Source organism: Pygocentrus nattereri, chromosome 9 (genome assembly GCF_015220715.1).
Source record: "Pygocentrus nattereri isolate fPygNat1 chromosome 9, fPygNat1.pri, whole genome shotgun sequence".
NCBI classification, from domain to species: Eukaryota; Metazoa; Chordata; class Actinopteri; order Characiformes; family Serrasalmidae; genus Pygocentrus; species Pygocentrus nattereri.
In genome coordinates, this window is record NC_051219.1 from 46,647,585 (window position 1) to 46,669,297 (window position 21,713).

At 38.8% G+C, this 21,713-nt stretch overlaps 1 protein-coding gene across 5 annotated transcripts in view; it reads left to right on the forward strand.

Annotated features, from left to right (window-relative positions):
- Window positions 1-19,055, forward strand: part of adcy6a (adenylate cyclase 6a) — a 110,979-nt gene extending 91,924 nt beyond the window's left edge. For 4 of the 5 annotated variants that reach the window (XM_037541308.1, XM_037541306.1, XM_037541307.1 and 1 more), the window contains exons 6-24: window positions 1-100; window positions 1,283-1,410; window positions 2,488-2,646; window positions 3,233-3,374; window positions 4,990-5,118; window positions 5,329-5,357; window positions 5,502-5,649; window positions 5,760-5,857; window positions 5,954-6,041; window positions 8,088-8,204; window positions 8,467-8,625; window positions 9,718-9,893; window positions 10,170-10,190; window positions 10,266-10,295; window positions 10,438-10,570; window positions 12,943-13,206; window positions 15,486-15,690; window positions 15,849-15,973; window positions 16,324-19,055. The exon at window positions 1-100 is cut by the window's left edge and continues 12 nt beyond it. In XM_037541308.1, the coding sequence (XP_037397205.1) occupies window positions 1-100; window positions 1,283-1,410; window positions 2,488-2,646; window positions 3,233-3,374; window positions 4,990-5,118; window positions 5,329-5,357; window positions 5,502-5,649; window positions 5,760-5,857; window positions 5,954-6,041; window positions 8,088-8,204; window positions 8,467-8,625; window positions 9,718-9,893; window positions 10,170-10,190; window positions 10,266-10,295; window positions 10,438-10,570; window positions 12,943-13,206; window positions 15,486-15,690; window positions 15,849-15,973; window positions 16,324-16,452 (2,380 nt within the window). In that variant the 3' untranslated portion in view covers window positions 16,453-19,055. The remainder of the gene's footprint in view (window positions 101-1,282; window positions 1,411-2,487; window positions 2,647-3,232; window positions 3,375-4,989; window positions 5,119-5,328; window positions 5,358-5,501; window positions 5,650-5,759; window positions 5,858-5,953; window positions 6,042-8,087; window positions 8,205-8,466; window positions 8,626-9,717; window positions 9,894-10,169; window positions 10,191-10,265; window positions 10,296-10,437; window positions 10,571-12,942; window positions 13,207-15,485; window positions 15,691-15,848; window positions 15,974-16,323) is intronic. The other variant, XR_005130743.1, reaches the window with a different exon arrangement.
- The last annotated feature ends 2,658 nt before the right edge of the window (window positions 19,056-21,713 follow it).

Sequence of the window (21,713 nt, forward strand, 5' to 3'; positions counted from 1 at the left end):
AGACATTGAGGGTTTCACCAGCCTGGCGTCTCAGTGCACAGCTCAGGAGCTGGTGATGACTCTAAATGAACTGTTTGCCCGCTTTGACAAATTAGCCTCGGTAAGCAGCTCTGAAGATCAACCCAGATTCTCAGATGTGGGAATATTGCTTGTACAGTGAAGGAAAACAAGTATTCAGACTTTCAATTAATCAATTTATTTCAAAAGGTAAGATATTTCTTAGGCCACTTAAACAACTTCAGTTTATCCTTTTTAGTGATCTTTTTAAAAGTTTTTCCTGTATCTGTCTTCTCCCCAGGCTCTGGCCAGTGAAATTAAATTCTCCATTAATTTGTCTCTATACTGCCCCAGCAGCCTTTGCAAAGAAGCAGCCCTCATCATGATGCTCCCACCTCCGTACTTCACTGTATGTGTGGTGTTCTTGAGATCATATGCACAACCCTTTTCTCTTCAAACATGATGAGCTAAAATATTAATATATTATATATATATAATATTATATATATATTATATATAATACTGCCAAGGGCATTTTTCTTTCCGTTCCAAATGAGTTCTGATTTGTCTTAATCTTTGTGTGCAAATTTAATCCACCACTGTGCGTTTTTGGTTGGATTTTAATGTGATCTCTGAAAACTTTAGGAAGCTCTTTGACCTTCAGTACGATTATCTGAGTCTTCCCAGTCAATGTTTTTTAGTGACATTTAATGTAGTGTCTTATCACTTTTTCAGTTTTTAAGTATATCTTTGCTGATGTTTACATGTTCACATTTATTAACAAAAGTCAAATGGTGTTTATGTGAATTTGAAGTGAATATATGCACCGGACGTATATTAAATACCCAAAAATGTCTGTGAATAATTATTTCCCCTAACTGTGTTCACCATTATTGTATAACATTTTTCAGATATTTAAAATACATCTGGTATTTAGCATGTGGGTTAATCTTGAGAGAAGGTTTATAGGATCAGTAAGTCAATAAAGTGAAGTTTTGACTTTATTTGACTTTATCAATTCATCATAGCAGTAAAGAGACAGAAAAGGAGGAGAATTTCCTAAGAAGAGCTTCTCCTCATTGTCTGTTCCTGTTGTAATGTGATTTGAAGTGTATTGACAGGTGTTAAGTGCTTGGTGATCGGCAAACTCCCTCACACGGTGATCAGGATGACTGAGCTCTCTGCACCTCAGCGTGAAGCTGCTCCTTCCAGCCTGAGCCCCAGAATTAACTCCTGTTCTCGTGTGTGTGTGTGTGTGTGTGTGTGTGTGTGTGTGTGTGTGTAGGAAAACCACTGCTTGCGGATTAAGATCCTGGGGGACTGCTACTACTGTGTGTCTGGCCTGCCAGAGCCCAGAGCGGACCATGCTCACTGCTGTGTTGAGATGGGAGTGGACATGATTGAGGCCATCTCGTGAGTGTCACTGACTCAGCAGGGGACAGAGACACACTGAGAAAAAGGGACAGAGACACTGAGGGCCAGATGTACATATGATCATAGATACAGCACAAAATGACGGTCTATGCGAGTGCAGTGTAAACTGAGGCTGTAACAAATCACACAAACTGTGCACAGAGCACAGAATTTAAGATGCAAGGAAAAAGTGGAGCCTCTTCTCCTCCAGTCAAAAAGAAAACAGTTTGGAAAATGGCAACATCCACTGTGAAAGCATGTCACGGTTGGATCAACGCATGTTTCGCACTGCATCTTCTCTTCTACTAGTTCTGATCTCCTGGTAAATATTTTTTCAGCATATGTTGGAGACTCCAGCCTCTGTCTAGACACTGTGATCCTGAGAGAGGGACAGAGACACTGAGAGGGACAGAGACACTGAGAGGGATAGGGACAATAAGAATGAGGGACAGAGGCACTGAGAGAAATAAAGCTGTATAGAAAGACTGAGAGAAAGAGGAAGAGGACAGTTGGACTGAGACATTTTGAGTCAATGAAGTTAATCAGCTGGCCGCGCCACCGTTCGCGCGTCTTTACTCCAGATCAGTCGTATACGTTCAATATACTGATTGTCTTTTCTTTATTTGTTTAGAAGTCGAAGCTGTTGTGGTTAGAATTGGCAGTTTTGGTGTTATTTTCACAGCTTTACGTCTTAGAAGACTGAACTAGCTGCATGCACAAGTGATGCCTTTCTGTCCTGATTGGTTGTTGTGTTGGATGTTGGTGAGCCATATTATTTGTTTTCTGCCAACAAATATGGATCAACACGGAGACGGTATTTCTATCATTTAAGCATATATTTTGTAGAGAGCTGCCAGATTGGGAGGAGAAATGTGCCAAATATTATAGTCAAAAAGACAGAAAGAATGTTCTGTGAAATGATGACCACACTGTTAGTGTAGAATCTGATAGAGATCAGATGTAGTGGCCTGCTAAGTGCAGAGCTGTTAGTGCTGCTTATGGCATGAATGCTTTAAAGGGATATGGATTTGAGTATTGATCGATTGTGTACCTGTTTTGTGTGTATGTGTTGTTTAGGCTTGTGCGAGAGGTTACAGGGGTGAATGTAAACATGCGGGTGGGCATCCACAGCGGCCGTGTGCACTGCGGGGTTCTGGGACTGAGGAAGTGGCAGTTTGACGTGTGGTCTAATGATGTCACCCTGGCCAATCACATGGAGGCTGGAGGAAAAGCAGGGTGGGACACACGTGACGAGCAAACAAACACATACATAAAACATCACACAAGCAAGCACACTCTAACAAATACACATTTGTGTTAGTTTTATATGTATTATTGTTTTCTAAATTATTCATTTATATGTATATTATAAATCTTTTCTGTTATTTCTGCTTTATTGCCTTCTCTTTTCCCCCTTTTACATGTGTCATGTCCTAAGAAATGTTTAATGGTTTGTGGCTGGACACTGAAATTTGTGTTTTCGCACTTATATCTTCAGCTCTGCTTTAAGTAGCTCCACCCCTTCAGAGATCAACACAGAATAAGTGATAGCGCTTTTTGCCAAGGATGCAAATTCAGATGTTGTAGTTCAACAAAATTCAGTTCTCCTTGAAGTTTCACACAAAATTGATTTGCTCCGTATATCTGCGATATATAAGTGCAATGTGTGCAAACATCTGCTGAAGGAAGCGAATGTGACTTGGCCCGTTTTGTTCATGCTGTTGTGTTTTACTGTTAATCACTTTAATGCATGAAAGTAATACTGTGAATAATGTAATAATAAATGCCATCATTGTGTATGTTTCTATGTGATGCTCCTCAGGAGGATCCACATTACTAAAGCCACCCTACAGTACCTGAATGGGGACTACGAAGTGGAGCCAGGTTTTGGAGGGGAGCGAAATGCCTACCTTAAAGAGAACAGCATCGAGACGTTCCTGGTGCTGGGCTGCAGTCAGAAACGGGTCAGTGTCTCCATCTAAATGGCCAGCCTCACAGAACTGCTCACTACCTGTATGGAGGGCTTATGTTGCATAATGTGTGTTTTGTGTTTTATGTGATGTAAACAGAGCCCTCTGTTAGGTTTCAAGGATACACATACAGTAACAACCAAAAGTTTGGAGAGATACTGAAGAAGGGTTTCTTGATTTTTGGTGTTTTTTGCATAAAAGGATGTGGAATTACATAGTAACTAAAAATCAAAATGAATTTTAATTTTAAGTTTTGAAGTTTGCTTTTCCAATTGGCCAGAAATTCTACATACGTTTGAGGTTTGATGTCAGAAAATATATTCCTTTTTTATTTATATTATGACCAGATAATTAGTTCAACTAGTTATATCTACAGATATTGACACCCACAGTTTAAAACAGTTGGTAAAAATATCATTGATAACATGCTGATAAATTTTTTATTTGTGTTTTGTTTTTGTTATGGGGTGGAAATTCACAATTCCTGATAAGGTTCTGCCACTTAGGAATCCAATGTAAAGTACCCCCTGTGTAGCTATATGACAGTAATACAGGCTGAACTGTTGTTATTTTAATAAAAACTGATGAAATATATTCAGACCTAATTTTTAGAATGAGAATAACATCATACATGTTCCATTTAATGAAGATAACCAATGAAAGTAAGTATAAGTAAAATAAGAGGTAATGAAGAGAAACTAAAAGAGAAATGCAAAGAATACTGGGTAGTGTAGTGCTACAGTGCAGGAGTTTCCGACCTTTTGCATTTCACAGCCCCACAGCTGACCGCAAAAGCTGGTGCAGCCCACAAGATTAAACTGACTTTATTGTTTAAATTTCACGCAAATATCATTTTTTAGCAATTTTTGGGCTAATACAACCCAACCTAATAAACATCAAAAATATTTAACATTTTCTAATTCACCTAATGAGATGATGTTTGTTAGCTACAAAGTGCTGGATGACGAGTTGAACGGATGTCTGGCTCAATTTAATTAGATGTGTACGTTTTTGACCATCGATCCATGATTGATGAATTCCTTATGACTGAAAAGAGAAATGTTTTACATCGACTTGCACTGAAAATATGAACAGCAAGCATTTTCCCAGCACGATCAACATACTCAGTATGTTTAACTGCGGGATTGAAAGAACAGTTTAAAAAAAATCTAAATTTGCACTTGTGCTTCCCCCAAAGTCGAAAGGTGGGAAGAAGTATAGTAAGAGTTAGACTTCCTAAGTGGCTGCAGTTCCTTTTTTTTTAGCTATGCAGTGTAGTTGCCGTTACATTGTTGCTTATTAACTGTTTTGGCTTCATCCAGTGAAAAAACTAAGGAAGCAAACTTCAGTCAGCAAACATGTGTTGGGTGACTGACTATGTCTATGACTATGAAAAATCTTTTAAAAAATTACTAAAACTAAAAACCTTGGCTAAACTAGCTTAGCTTAAACTAGCTAAATGGTACTGTCAATATCCACAACATCAGTTAAACAAACACACCATCATTCCGCCGAACAGATGTTCTCAGACAGATTTTTTTTCATTCAAAGCAGAAGTTGCACTTTTTAGTCAGTGAAATTTTTTTGTCTATCGAACTGAATCCTGCAGAAAGAAGAGAAGGCAATGATGGCAAAAATGCAGCGGGCACGTGCGAACTCCAATGAGGCCCTGATGCCTCGCTGGGTGCCTGACCGATCCTTCTCCAGGACCAAGGACTCCAAAGTCTTCCGACAGATGGTGAGAACCCCATGCCTTCTGCTTCTCCCTGTGTCTGCTGTGTCCTGTGCCGTGTTCTGTACCTGTCTGTCCCGGTTTGTGTTTTCTCCTTTTCTTCCTCCCTTTATCTCTGTCTTTGGCTCTCTCTCTCTCTCTCTCTCTCTCTACATAAACCACTGTTTGATGATACTGTTTTTGTTCTCCATGGCTTAACTTTGTGCTCTTTTTCAGGGTATTGATGAAACGTCCAGCAAAGATAAGTGAGTGTGGGCCATTTCCTTGAAAACATAAGCAGAAAGAGGAGAATAAGAGTATAAGAGTAATGTTAATATATTTTATGTGTCTCTTTTATGGATCGTTTGTGTCTCTCCATCACACTTCTCTATCTTCACTCTCTCTCTCAGCCGTGGCGCACAGGAGGCCATAAACCCGGAGGATGAGGTTGATGAGTTTTTGGGCCGAGCCATTGACGCGCGGAGCATCGACCAGCTGCGTAAGGATCATGTGAAGAAATTCCTTCTCACCTTCCAGACCTCCAGCCTGGAGAAAAAAGTGTGTCTCAAAGCCAGCGATTCAAATAAAACATAACATCCTAACGTTCTCGGTAGAAACCCGCTGTACTGCTGCCTGAGGAGTAATGATTTTTTTTCTCCCGTGTTCAGTATGCAAAGAAGGTGGACGATCGCTTTGGAGGTTATGTGGCCTGTACGCTGCTGGTCTTTTGTTTCATCTCCTTCATTCAGATTGTCATCTTCCCTCAGTAAGTGGTCAGCAGACACACTGACTTAAACACATACACAAACACACAAACAAATACGCTCTAAAGTCTAAAGCTATTTCTCTGCTATTTCTTTAGTACGCCAGTTATGTTGGGTATTTACATCAGTATCTTCATAATCCTCTCCAACATCCTCTTCATCTGTGCCATTTACTCTTGTGTGAAGGTAAGGCAAAGTTATTGTTCTGCTTTTCTCTTTCTCTCCCTCTCCTGCACACAAATCCCCATACAGCTGTATGCAAAAGTTTGGATACTAGTTGAATATATGTTCATAAATCCTCCGCAGAGACACCTGGGTTGCTTTACCAACAGTGATGAAGATATCTAATTAAGAGTAAGATAAATAAAAGGTAATTTAATTATGAAAAGATTAAATATGATGCTTTGCTACAATTTTAGCGGCCAGTATGGTAACAATTATGGTTAATGAGTTGTGCCACATTACGTTACAATGCTTTTTTCCTTATTGTCAAATATTTGTCAGCACCGATACACTTAGGCCAGACTTAGGGTCAGTCCCATTTCTTCTTTTTACCCCACCCCTTGTTTTCGAGCGTCACGCTAACCTCTTGGATCAGAGTTACAGGGTAGTGGTTGAAATCTTGCCCTACGAAACGGGACAACAACACTATCATTAACAGCTACTAGCGCCGCTCTGTAGGCGACCCTGCCCGTCTGCAGGGACAGCAGAGGAGGGGAAAGTTCAGCTCCTCACTGCTGGGCTTTAGTTACATTTAGGGATCATACGCCTTCAAAGAGGGGGGCAGTTATTTATTATCACCCCCCCTAATTCTCCAGTGAAATAGGTTTTGACAGTGTTTGACTTTTTGTCTGTATCAGTTCAAATTTTGTGATAATTATTGTGTATCATGAAAACATTTCCAGGTGTCAAGCTATTATATTTCTGCCGTATCACCCACCTCTAGTTGCTGGACTACTCAGCATAGCGGGCAGTGACACTAACATGGTGGTGGACATGGGTTTGAGATACAGCAGTGTTACTGGAGTCTTTAAACACTCACTGTTCATTTGATTAAACACACATCTCCTGTAGTTGGGTAGTTAGAGACTGTAGCTCATCTGTTTTCATGCATAATTTGTTTGTTGTCCTTCACCTTCAGTTTCTGACAACAGGGCCACTACAGGACATTTTTTGGTTGGCTGACTATTCTCAAACCAGCAGTGGCACAGAGGTGCACCTGATACTCTGTACCAGCTCAACACACACTAACACTTTTACCATTTCAGTGTCAACACTTAAGAGAATTGATCCACCAACAAAATAAAACCTGGTCAGCAGTCCTGCAATGCTGTATGGTGGTAGTAACTGATAAAATGACCAGTGAGTATGTAGCAACCAAGTGTATGTAATAAACTGGCAACTTAGTGTAAATATAAATAGAATTTGTCCACTCCATTTTAATGTACTTTTGTCAGTTTGGCCAAACAAATCTAGTCCTAGGCTGGCTGTAAAACTTTGAAGCTTTCATGCTATTCAAAAACAAAGTTTCATGCAATGGATTGGATTAGATTACTCCACACTTTAGCTCAATTAGCAGCTCATAGTGTTTGATACACCTTATTGTTTTCACTATATAAAGTCATCCACCAGATGTAATTTACAGATGTGCAGTGTTTTTAACCTCAGTTTATTTTTCCCAGCTGTCATTGTTGTACTTTTCTATCTAGGATTCTTCACTCTGTATGTTTACTTTTGTATCTGTTGTATGTTAAGCCTTAAAAATGAATGTTTATGTAACCATTATGGGTTATAGCCTTCCTGATGTCTTGCTTATACCTACCTGATGCCTTATTCACATGCTGCATCTCAGTCCCCCCATTCTTTTGCACCCCAAATGAATCTAAGCCATGCATAAAGTTAAGCGGCATTAAGGGAGTAGAAAATGAAATTAGCTACATAAATCACGATAACAGCAGGCTACCAAGTACGAATAAACACATTAATGACAAACATTTTGGTTGATGTTGATATGCTTGCAACTGTTGTGGCCAAGTTTCAGGTGAGTTGCAGGATGCCTTACATTTTGCACTTGAAGTGCCATGTAGATTTAACCCTAATGTTGAGTGAAAGATTCACTGTGTAAATCCAGCCTTAGATATTGTTTTACTACTGTATAATATGTGGTACGATGTACAGTCTGATATTACAGCTCACATTTTGTTGAATTTCTCTTGTGCTCTTTTTCCCCAGCTCTTCCCTGCTGCCATGCAAACTGTGTCCAAGAAGATTGTTCAGTCTCGCACCAACAGCACCCTGGTGGGCGTCTTCACCATCATCCTTGTCTTCATCTCTGCCTTTGTCAATATGGTACGCAGGAAGACCTCCCAGTGCAGTGAAGAGCACCACCCTCGAAATGCAGTCTTACTTTAATAAAATGTTACCTCCTTCCCAAAAGCAGCCTTTAGATAGACGGCAAACATGAAATTTATTTGCATGATACAAATCAGATGAATGACAATCAAGTGTGTGGAGCTTTGGATATTTTATGTTTAGGATTTCAGTATGAACCCTGTGTGTGTGTGTATGTGTGTGTGTGTGTGTGTGTGTGTGTGTGTGTGTGTGTGTGTAGTTTGCATGTGACACAGAGAAGCTTGTGGACTGTGTAGCTACACAGCTGAACTCCTCAACAGACATGGTGACTCCCTGTATTATCTACAACCTCTCTCGCTCTGCTGAGGACGGCCTGGACATTTGCCCTAGTGACATGCCCTCATGCCCCTTCCCTGAAGTAAGTGTGTTTGTCTGGGTGTCTGTGTTCTGACAGGATAAAGATGCGGAGGTGAGGTAATATAGTTGTGACCGCTGTTTCTCAGTGATTATAGCCATGTCTGAATCCAGTATGTCATGTAATGAAGTGGGCTGTCCTGCTTCACCTGTACATCTCTGAATATTAATATATGTAAAATCACAAAGTTATTTATGTGGGGATGTTAACGTTTGTTAACAAACATGTTAATGTTTGATTTTATGTGGCTGTAAAATCTAAATTACTATTAAATTAAATGTTTGAATATTTTCTACTCATGCACAAATGAGCATTTTTGGAGTTAAGGCAGTGTGTAAATTAAGAAGCCACCCCACCTCTTCAGTTTATGCCCCAGTTGTTTATGCCAGGTTATATGGTTACCAAGGGTCACAGACGTTCTGTGGTAAAATTACATTTGTCACCTCACTACGTAAAATTTTCTCCCATCCATATAGGATTAAGAGAGATTATAAAATAGGTACACCTTTAAAGGTCTGTGCCTGGTGACTGAACCAATTTCCCATGCTAACAGATGCCAATGATTATTAAAAACTAATTCATAACTTGTTAAAAACAAAAACTTTCATACAAACCAAAACAAAACGCACATAATTGAACTTTGAAGCATGTTGGGTGATGTGATGGCCTACCTTGTTGTGCCAGAGAGAGAGGAGATTACCAATTTAACCTTTTTCCACAGTTCCCAGAAGTAAGACGCAAAGGCGTTACTCCAAATGTAGTCAGTCAGGTAGTGGTCAGGTGTGGCATGTAGCTGAAAACAGTAGTACTAGGAATGTGCTGAATTTTATCCATATTTTTGTCTACTTCCACATTTGAAAACTGCTTTTTGATTTATTGCTGAGCTATTCCTTTAATGCTATAGGTGAACCGATTATACTGTCAGTCGTTTATAAACACTGCTATTCACGATGTACGTGATGAGTTAGCTGGAGTATTTTGTATGGCCTTAACATAATTCTCACACGTTTATGTAATTTTTTGTGTAGCTCTGTTTCACAGTCACTGTATATAGCAGCATCTCCATCACGTTACTGGTATATTTCTTTCTCTCAGTATTTCAGCTACAGTGTGCTCCTGACCCTGCTGGCCTGCTCAGTGTTCCTGCAGATCAGCAGTATTGGGAAGCTGGCTCTCATGCTGCTTATCCAACTCACCTACCTGCTGCTCGTGGAGTGGCCAGAGGTGGTGCTGTTTGACAATGCTGACCTCTTCGTCACCTCCAATGCCCTGTGAGTACCACTCCCAGCCACCAGGCGGCACAGTGGAAACAGGAACAAGCCACTCTGTTTTGGAAGACTGTAGATGCATTCTTACTGATATTCTTGATCTGAATTTCTGTAAAACCTTGTTGTGTAACATCATTTGGAGAGCTCTTACAGTTGCTATTGAAAATGAAAGGGTAAATGTAATGATTTTATAAATGTTCTAAGCTGAAAATAAACTTCTTAATTTGTCATATTTTGTAAGTATTTTCTAATGGATGATTCCTTTCTATTCTTTTTCAGAATTTTCAATGAAACTGAGGGGTAAGTTTTTTTTCTGTTTTTTTTATGACTTTATCATTTGTGCAATGGAATTCTAATGGTCTTTATTTTGTACAGGTTGAATCTCAATGAAACTGCCAACCAGTGGTAGGTTGGAATATATTTCATTCTCTTCAGTAAAAGATTAATGCCTTGGTGTACGAGATTTGAAATTTAGAGTATTTGATTGATGATTAATTTTATTTCAGGGAGTAATGAACATGTGTGAGACCTGCTTCTTTTTGTGCAGTCCTTACAGTGTGACCAAAGTGTCCCTAAAGGTCATGACCCCAGTGATCCTCACAGTGTTTGTGCTGGCGCTGTACCTCCACGCCCAGCAGGTGGAGTCCACAGCCCGTCTCGACTTTCTCTGGAAGCTCCAGGTACTGTGCTCGTTGAGATTTTCAGTCATTTTTCAAAGGTAGAAGTGAATTTACAGGGTTGTCGATACAAATGACTTGGAGATATAAGAGGATTAATCTTGGACCTAGATTTTAAATCTTAGTCACTTTCCAGTCTAGGTCTGGAATAATCACAGGCCATTGTTTCATTTGTACTGAAAACATGCAAGGAAGAAACAAACAAAAAAATAAAGATGATCAAGAAATACACAAGCAGTCTCTATGTGTGGTGGGAGCAGAGCTGGAGGAAACACTTATGGAACTCTGGCATTTCCTTAGAATGCAGTGCACAATGTAAAGATCACCACAAGCAGAGCAATAGAGAAGATGACCAGGGCTGAAAAATTGCCCACCTGTTGTTCTCACTGCAGAATATTTTTCTAACCATCATCCCCCCATTGAGTGTTTTTTCTTCTTATACTTCTTGTTAGTATGATCAAAAGACACCAGCAAGATTTAATATATACAATTCCATCTTCATGTGTCATGTGATAATGAGATTTTACTGATTGACTTTTTTCATTGTGTTTTTTGCTGCATGTATGTTGCAACAAAACTGATGGTACATGTGATACTCTGTCTAACCGTCTGGTGTGAAAACCCTTTAAACAAGAAAACAAGGAATAAAAAAAAATCTTGTAAACATAACAATTATTTTTTTTTAATTATGTTAAAATGCTGTCTATTTTCAAAACCGGTCATGTTGCATCTGAGATGTTTATATGTTGGTTCATTCAAGTCCAAATAAAATAAACAAATCATTTGTTAGTGTGTAGTTTGTGAGAATTCTTGCAGGCTAATATAATAGTTAATCCTGCTAAAGTTTTATTCAGATTTAATCAGTCTAAGTTTGATTAGTTAAAGCTAGATGAACTGTTCCTAGATCAGCTCATTTCCATTAAGCACTGCATTTGTACTACATGTAGCGCTTTGTTTTGTCTGTGAGGCAGAAAGGTATTCTTTAATGAAAAGTCTGTTTGAAGCCATATCATACCTGACGCCGCCGTGAACTGTGAGAACAGCATAACAGCAGTTCTGTTTGCTGATTTCTGCTTCCAGACCATGGCTGTGACAACTTTGGGGTGCTTTTCCTATTTTCCCACTAGCTCCAGGGCCCAAGAGAGTTCAACTTTGCTGTCACTGTGGAATAATAACTACATTTTGGCACTATTTCTTTTTAAAAGGTTGCGTTGGAATGGAGTGTCAGTAAAGTATGTGGCATTTATTGCAGATAGTTTATTATTTTAAAAAAAGTGCCAACAAGAAAAGAAACTACTGTTACCAAAGAAAGTAGTGTGTAGTGGGCAATACCCATACTGCAGTGCCCTTAACCCCCAAGACTACACATAACTGTAGTAAACTCAAAAAGACACATGCAAGGTTAGAAACATAAGGTTTAATTTTTTTCCCTAATTATGATCCCAATTCCATCGGTTTTGTTCATGCCTTTCCCCCTCTGGCTAAAATTTCATGAGTTTTAAATCTCAAGTTTTCTAGTTTTCAAGGTTATTTGTGTAACGATCTCACAGAATTCAGACGCTCACGGATAAAGAAAGGAAAGAAGGCTTTATGAAGGCTTTTGAAGTCAAAATCCAAAAAACAGACAAAAAGGTCAAAACACAAACAAAGATCCAGGGCAAACAATCCAAAAGGGCAAATCAAAAGGCAGAGTCTGGAATAAACACAGAATCAAGACAGGTGCATAGAATGCTCAGAAACCCGGGCTTATAAGCTAAACTGAGCAGGTCACATGATAAAGCGTGTGGGCAAAGCAGAAGTCAGCTGATCTCCCTGTGGATTCTGGGAGATTGAGTCTGTTTCATCCACTTCGCTGGTGACAATTTGTCATTTACACAACATGTCAGGACATTTATGCATTGAAATGCTTGTGGTGAGGCTCAGATAATCACTCTACAGAAAGAAAATAAGAGAAATAACTGAAAGATATTAAATATACACAAAATATAGAGACAATATACATTTTCACGAGTCTGAGTAGCTGACTTCAGTCCACTTCTCTAGTATATGTTTTTGGCCGTTGGTATTGTTTGATGGTGTTGCTTGTTAGCTATTTGTTTGATGTTTGTGCATCAGATTGTATGGCTTTTTCATAATGCTTGTGATACGTTACAGTATTTGTGATTATTATAAGTAGTGTGTGTTTTTTTAGCCCTCTCCCTCGAGAGGCTTTTCCTTTTGCCAGGCTGCCATTGTAAAGAAGAAATCGTTCTTAATGACTTGCCTGGTTAAATAAAGCTTATACAAAATTAAAATATAAATTTGCCTGTCTTAAATGTCATTCTGGTCCATTTGGACCCTTTTGAATTCTTGATTTGGAGTTGTCATCTTCTTAGGCCACAGAGGAGAAAGAAGAAATGGAGGAGTTGCAGGCCTATAATCGTCGCCTCCTCCATAACATCCTGCCCAAAGACGTGGCAGCCCACTTTCTTGCCCGCGAGCGCAGGAACGACGAGCTCTACTACCAGTCGTGCGAGTGTGTGGCTGTCATGTTTGCCTCCATCAGCAACTTCTCTGAGTTCTATGTGGAGCTTGAGGCCAACAACGAAGGCGTGGAGTGCCTGAGACTTCTCAATGAAATCATTGCTGACTTTGATGAGGTAGGAGTTGGAAGTTGGCTGTGAAGTAATGGGCAGGAGGGGGAGCAATTCTTCAACGTTAGAATTGATTAAGCATTTCTGACACTGATTGAGGTCTATTAATTGTCTCTCCATCTTTACTGTCTCAGTCATCAGGCTTTGAATCTTCTGTATACAAAGTACGACACCATTTCTGTTCCATACAGACCTTTCAGTTTCCATCTGCTGCCACCTCACCTGAAGTTTTAGACAAAACATGGCCAAGTACTGAAAACATGTCTGGGGAGTTGAGGTTTTGCTGTGTCTATGTAAGCCTACATAACAAATAGCCATTACAATAGGTAAGGAGCAGGTCAATTTAGCAGATCAGCATTTGGTTGTTTAAAAAGTATGGAAGTGAGATAAGTAGTGTTTTGTATAAAGAACAGAACAGTCTCTGTACAAAGCTTTCTGTCAGAACAGTCTGACACTTGATTGAGTGCTGCCTTTGACCTATGACTTCATATTTTTTCTACACATACTGTTATCAGCCAAAACATTAAAAATACCTCCTTGTTTCTGCGCTCATTGTCCATTTTAACAGCTCCACTTACCATATAGGTGCACATTTTTCTGTAAAGCTGCATTGTCACAATGTCTGTTGTAAAAAGTGCTAAATAAATAAACTTTGACTTGACTTTGTAGTTCTACAGTTACAGACTGTAGTCCATCTGTTTCTCTGATACTCTGTTACCCTGTTCTTCAGTGGTCAGGACCCCCATGGACCCTCACAGAGCAGGTACTATTTGTGTGGTGGATCATTCTCAGCACTGCAGTAACACTGACGTGGTGACAGCATGTTAGTGTGTGTTGTGCTGGTATGAGTGGATCAGACACAGCTTTTTTTTTAAACACTATTAGACACTCCAACCTTGACGGTCCACCTTGTAGATGTAAAGTCAGAGACGACAGCTCATCTGCTGCTGCACAGTTTGTGTTGGTCATCCTCTAGTCCTTCATCAGTGCCCACAGGACGCTGCCCACAGGACGCTGCCCACAGGACGCCGCCCACAGGATGCTGCTGGCTGGATATTTTTGATTGGTGGACTATTCTCTAACACACCACCACCACGTCAGTGTTACTGCAGTGCTGAGAATGACCCACCACCCAAATAGTACCTGCTCTGTGAGGGTCCTTGGGGGACCTGACCACTGAAGAACAGGGTAAAAGGGGTAACAAAGTATCAGAGAAACAGATGGACTAACCCTAACACAGACTGTAATTGGATTACATATTGCACCTATATGGTAAACAGAGCTGATAAAATGAATAATGAGTGTAGAAATATGTGGTTTTAATGTTATGGCTGATTGGTGTATATACAGCCATAATACACAGTATACATAAAGAATGCCATCCAAATAACTGTAAAGCTTTTGATTCCTGTATGCTATGGAACAGTTACAACAGAAAGACATGCTGGAATCCATGCAGGCCAAAGGTTGCTTTTGTGACCTTTCTGCAAAAAAAACCCCAAAAAATTAACTATTACTGCATCTGTGTTGAACACGCCTACTTGCTTTCTACGCTGGTGCCACAATAGTCTCTAGAGTGAGACTGTCAGGTTTAAAACTATGTAGCTAACATTAATGTTAGGAATCTATATTTATTGTCCTGTACATCAGTGGCTGTATGAGCAGTTTGGATGTCTTTATTGCTGTGGAGAGTTTCCAGTGTTTGTATTTTGTGTAGTGCATGCTGGATATTGTAGTGAGATGGCAAAAATAAAAAAAATTATCAAACCAATGAAGCTGATGAAGGGGTTAGAGATATGGCAAAACTATTGTATCACAGTACTTAAACACATTTTCATGAGACAGAAACTGTATCACAATATTTCATTTTTATAAGATTAGAACCTGGACAGCCACATATAAAATGTAATAAAAAAATAAATAAATCAAATAATAATAATAATAATCTTCAACTACAGAGATATTAAACCTTTTACAAACCACACTGCACAAAATCAAATCAAACAGGCCTAATTATGTTCAGTTTGTATAGAAACATGTAGGTAGTCAGTGCTGACGATCTATGATATGCTCAGAAATGCATATTGTGACATAATTTATCACGATAATGATAAAATATCATCATTGTGACCCCCAAGTTAAGGGGTGCGGTACTACAGGAAGCTGGATAACATGACAAATAACATAAAATTAGATAAATAAAATTAAATACTAATTTTGGGGTGAAATGTCCAATTTTTACATGCTCTGTAAACCATTAAACTGTGTCTTTTACTATCCTTTAGATCATCAGTGAAGAGAAATACAGGCAGCTGGAAAAGATTAAGACCATAGGCAGCACCTACATGGCAGCTTCAGGCCTGAACGATTCCACCTATGACAAAGAGGGCCGCACTCATATCACAGCGCTTGCGGACTACGCCATGAGGCTCCGCGAGCAGATGAAATACATTAACGAGCACTCCTTCAACAACTTCCAGATGAAGATTGGTAAGGGAGAATCATTTGTAGTAACAATAACCATTTTTTTTTTTGCCATGACCTCTAAACTTTACTGCACTATTAAAATGCACTGATTTAAACCCCTCATTCTATTCTGGAGTATGAAACTCAATATGTCACAATTCATTATTTCTCATTCTCTACAGGACTAAATATTGGGCCAGTGGTAGCTGGGGTCATTGGAGCCAGGAAGCCCCAGTACGACATCTGGGGAAACACAGTAAATGTGGCCAGTCGCATGGACAGCACGGGGGTACCAGATCGCATTCAGGTGCAATCTCGCTTTTATAATGCTGCATTATATTCTGTTTTGTGGTAAAATGTAGAATTCTGCTTTGTTGTTGCTTTTGTTACTTTTCTGCTTGTTGATTTATTCATGGTTTATAGTATTCATAGTACACTGTCCGGTGTAGTCTTGTAAAAGGCATCCCCAAGTTCTAACGTTGCTGATATTACTGATGTTGCCAATGTTAAATTAATAAAGTGTTAACGCATCACTGACAGCACTAATAGTAACACATTTCTTTCTATGCAGTGATGCATTTTCTTTATTTCAGTTTAATCTGGCGCACAGTTATTTGAATGTTAATGAGCTGCTAAGTTACCATATGACTCTTGCAGGTGACCACGGACCTGCACCAAGTGTTGGCAACCAAAGGGTACCAGTTGGAGTGCCGTGGCATCATAAAAGTCAAAGGCAAGGGGGAGATGACCACATACTTCCTGAACGATGGACCGCCCAGCAGTTAGCAGCGTGTTAGCATTCCTCTGAATCCCATACTTCTCCAGATGGATCATGGAGGAAGGTCACGCAAGACAAACTGAAGTCAAACAAGTAGCCATGTCATCACTTGAAGGAAAAAAATTGCATACATACAAAAAAATATGAATAGAAAGAAAATATAAACTCTGGGATAGGGAGTTGTGATGCAGCAGTCACATGTTTGGCTGTACACTCCGAAGGACGATTGTTTCTGTCTTTAAGCCTCTTTCTCAGGCTACTTGAAAGATGCAAAGTCTGTTTATTTAACAAAGGCCTTTTGTCGCCGAAGAAAAACGCTGTACATAAGGCATTTTCTCCTATTTTTTTCCTCTATTATTTTATTTCAGGAGAATATAAATGCAGGTACTTGTTTTTGTTTCTGATTTGGTTATTTATTTTAATCTTGATGTTTAGTGCAAAAAGTCCTTTATGAGAAACAATGTGAAACATGCATACACATCTATACCGTACAGAAGCATGTACGTCTGTATATTTGTGTGTGTACAAATTACAGTATGTGTATAAATATCGAAGAGAAATATTGACCAAAGACCAAAGTATTTAATAGAAAAAGTTTTGAAGACGTTTTGAATATTGTCTAATGCTCTTAAAGCCTTTTCCCCCTTTTTTGTTCCAGTTTTGAGAGTGAAGCCCAGGATAATTCGATCAACATGACACAAGTCATTTACCAGCTATCTTACCAGGCTGATGCATCAAGCTGTTGTTTATCTTGGAATTTTTGCTTCTTGTCGAGATAAAGGATTGAGAGGAATCGACCAGAAGGCCTGACTTTTAGAATAACCACATTAGATTCCATGGATGGAAAGTTAAAGGCGGTGTCTTATGCTATATGGAACACGATCACGCCTGGGCTCACAACTTGTCCGCCAGAGAGACCGCAGTTTTGTTTCCTTCGTTCCATCAGCCGTCTCTTCTTTTTCAAAGAAGTATTTTTTGGTACAAAACAAAATAAAAAGGAAAAAAAGTTTGTTTTGGTTGGTTTTTGTTTTTTGGAGGCATTGGGGGAAAGCCACGGCATTGGATACCACGGTACCAGACAGTTTACTGAGTTCCAATTCACAACAGAGAGACTTATGCTTTTTTTTTTTTTTAAAGAGAGAGCGAGAGAAATATATCTATAAATTATGACTGAATACTGTGCTTTGTAATCTCGAAGGGGCATAACTCTTTTCACTGTGAGGTTTCTATGATATGACAAACTGCTTTTCTTGCCAAACCTAACTGCTCTAAAGCATGTCTGATTGTGGTATCTTCTCGACAGATTCTTTTCTGTTTGTTTCTCTAAAGTTTTAATGTTGGGTATTTTGTATCACCTCTGTGTTCATCATTTTTATTATTCCTATTATGGTTGTTATTAATGTGCATTTGATTATGATTCCATTCCAACTTTGGAGAAGGAACAAGGCATGAACAAGCCATTTGGGATGGATGTTTGAGTGTATTGGTACTAAGTGAGTCAGCTGTGGTCAGTGATGTAGGGTCAGCAGAACAGTATTTGCTGTGGTGCCCTTTTATTCCTCAAATGCTCTTTGAAAAAAGTCATGCTATGAGGAAGAGATTAGTCAGTCATACAAGAAAGACGCGAGTATGATGTTCCTTATTCAGTCTCTAGGATTGCATAATTATTTCGCTGTTGTAACAAAACCTTGTATCTCTGAAATGGAAACTTTGGAGGAAAAGGAAAAAGAAGGTTTAACTTTTGATGTATGTTAATGTAACAAGTTTATTCAGTTACTTTTCTGTTTGTTTATTCATAATGAAGTGTTCACACAATGTGAAGGGCAGCTGGTGTTTTCAAATTGTGTAGAAAATATAGAAATTCTGAAGGTTTTGATACGACTGCGACAATATGAAAGGCTTCATGCCTTTGCAGGCCAGTTGGCAGCTCCGCCGTCTAACCGATCTAACAGACGTGAAAAACCCTCCACTGCATGTGTGCAGTACGCAGTAGAGTGCATTTGCCTTAATTGAACAAAAGTGTATATTAACAGTGCCTCTCTGTCTCATGTGGTCCACATTATGAAAAAACACCTGAGGCTCCTGAACAGTCCTCGTAGCTTCATCATTGAAAATGCCATTTCCATCGTTCCAACCACTTATTTCCAAATATGAACTTGCATGGTAACAGCCCAAGCCGTGTCTTTCTCCTGCTGAGTATTCCCTACTTGCTTAAAAATGGCCACGGTAGTAGCACTGGTTCATTGCATATGTCAGTTGATCACATTTGTAACCAAAAGCAGTTGCAGTTTTATGTAATGGAGTCAAGGACACAGGATGAAGGCTCAGTGGGAGGGAACCGGGCATAGTGTTGGATCAGTTGTGGGCAGGTAAAATGTATTTTAAAGAAGTATTTTAGTACTACTGACTCTCACACTGGGGCCTGTGTGATCAGGCTGACTGACTCCTGATCGCTCCTTTTATTTCTGTACGCTTTTGTTTGATTTTCTGTTTTCCTTTAGTCAAAATACTAGAGAAGGGACAAGCTTTTCAACATGCAATGGAAAGACTGATATAGAAATAACTTTTCCCCTCCTACAAAATAAAGAATAATGTCTGTTTCGATTGTTTTTATTGTTGCAGATGAGTCATTTCTTCTGGATTTTATGTGGAGCTCTTTGTGAAAAAGGATGTAATTGAATTTAATTGAGCTTTTTTTTTTCAAACAAAAAAAAAAAATAGCTGACATTTTTTAAAACAAATTTAATGAGATTATGATTGCTTTCAAAATCATTACTGAAAACATGAAACAAAATTTAAGTTAAAGTTGAAAAGACTAAAAATCCTCTAGCACATATAAGTATGGAAAATCCCTGAAAATATGACAATTAAGGAAAGAAAAGTATTAATGCACAAAAATAGAAGGAGGGCATTTTGTGAGCCCAAGTATTAGAACATAATAATGATCAAATGTAAGTGGAGTAAATCAAGAATATGAAATGCTTGATAGATATGAATATATAATGTACAAATGTGCCAATCCAACACTTTCATCTTTTAGCTGCTTGTAAGGTTCTTTATTGTATTAGCCTTTTTTTGTATGGATGCACTACATTATGAGATGCTTCAGTTAACTTGTTCAGTTGTGCTTCAGATCCTTGCTGGTAACATTTTTTGCCAAGTGTAGGTGGTTTCACTCTGGAAAATCAAGATCATTTCAACGGATAATTTAAGTTAGGTTTCAAGTTTTTCTTCACATCTCTGGTTATTTTACTGCAAACAGTCTCTTTCCTTCGCCAAAGTAAGTCTGTTAAGTAACCAAATCTTTTTCAGGAAACTCCAGTTCTCAATGGATAATGTCCGGCTATGATTCTTTTTCTTGTTCTGTTTGTTTATGGTATCTTCAAGTCGTAGCTAACTTGAATGTTCATGTTGATTCATACATAGTGACCAAAGGCACCCAAGACAAACAAATGGTTGAAAAAATATACATTTACAGCTATTATATCAACATCAAAACAACAAAAACTAGTTTTATGTATCTAACAGAAATAACCTTTTAATAGTCTTATGTAAAAGTTTGGCCACTTTTGATCAAATTGCTTAACACAAACTCTACACAGAACAGGCTTCTGCAAATTGTAATGACTGCTACTGTTTATTTGCTAAATTTAACAGTATGTTGAATCCAGCAAATAATTTGAGCATTTAAATATACAGAAATGTACGTATTTAAGTGTGTTCCTTGTGGAAGTTGTGTTAACTTATTGGCAAATAACCCTTTTGACAAGAGGTGCCCAAAGACTGTTTTATGCTCATATGATGGAATATCCATTTAACAGGCAGAATGTCATCATTTCCAAACCCAGGTCAGGTTGTAGCTGTGAGCAACCAAAGACACTCTGCTACTGCAAACTGGTGCTGTAAATATTTTAGAGCCTGCACTGAGATGCGTGTTGAGCCGTTTCCTCAGAAACTCTGTAATGAAAACACTACTGCCTCCTTACGTCTTCCAATGACATCCCATCTGTGTGTTAAACAAAGCTGGCATTATTACTTACCACATTCAAATTTTTGATAAGTAGCCAAACTATCACTGTCACATATGATGATACGTCAGAGATGACTTATTAGAGGATAGAGCACAAGCTTTCTCTTCTTAAGCAAGACAAATAACTTTAGATTAAACACTTGCTGTAATTATATGTCTCATTCAAGCTTTATTTGAGCATCAAGTAAATTTCAAAATCCTTTGAAATTGGCAGCTTTATAGGGAATGGATACTTAAGCTACACAAAGCATTTGATCATCAGTAAATCTGCACATGCACAGCTTTGACATTTTTATGATGGTGAATCTATATCTGCAGTTCCAACATGTGCTGAGCAAACTACAGTATGAAGTAATGTTAAGAACAAGTTACTTTATTAGCAGAGCTATGAGCAACACTGCATGTCAAAGAGAAAAAAAAAAGATCCATTCTGACAGTTTTGGCAAAGAAGCTCAAAATAAGCTGAACTCTCGGTCAGTCATGGACATCTCCTTCACAAATCTGAAATATCAAAAAGACATGCTGAGTAGACAAAAGCTGGATAAGACATTTGTCTCGTGACAGTATGACATGTCCCCACTCACTGGCCACTTTATCTGAAACAGATGGAGTCTAATTGTGACCAGTTAGTGTAGAACAACTAATATAATTTAATGCAAGAGAGAAAATACAAAATTTACACAGGATGCTGTGGAAGCATAGAGCTTTTCATACTTAGTCATTTCGCTGTTCTTGCGGGGAAAGCGACGGATTTTAGTCCAAGAATCATTAATCTTAGGTTCACCGATGGGCAGCCACCACCCGTACTGCTGATTGTCCGTTAAAGGCACACAGTACAGCTGGTTAGGAGCTGGAAGAAAGAATCCACTTCAGCCAACCCCACACATTATGAAATGGGCAGAAACATTATCCAACACAAATTTATTCATTTATTTGGACTTACATCTGGGTGTCTGTACCCGTCTGATCATCTCCTTGTATTTCTTCTGACTGCCCTGATGTATGTTTGCTGTGAAGGAGGTGGGCTGGTTGTAGATGCTGAAGGTCTCAGTGCATGTCAGTGTTCTTGGGGAAGTAACTGGGGGGAGGTCTGGAAGTTTATCCCATCTTGAGTCTTCAGTTTTAAACGGTGGATAGAGCAAGACAAATCAAGAAAGAATATCAGGTCTCTTTCACCAACACTTTCTCAGTTTTTATTTTCAACGGTTCTTGAGAAAGGTCCTAAAAAAGTCTATGTCA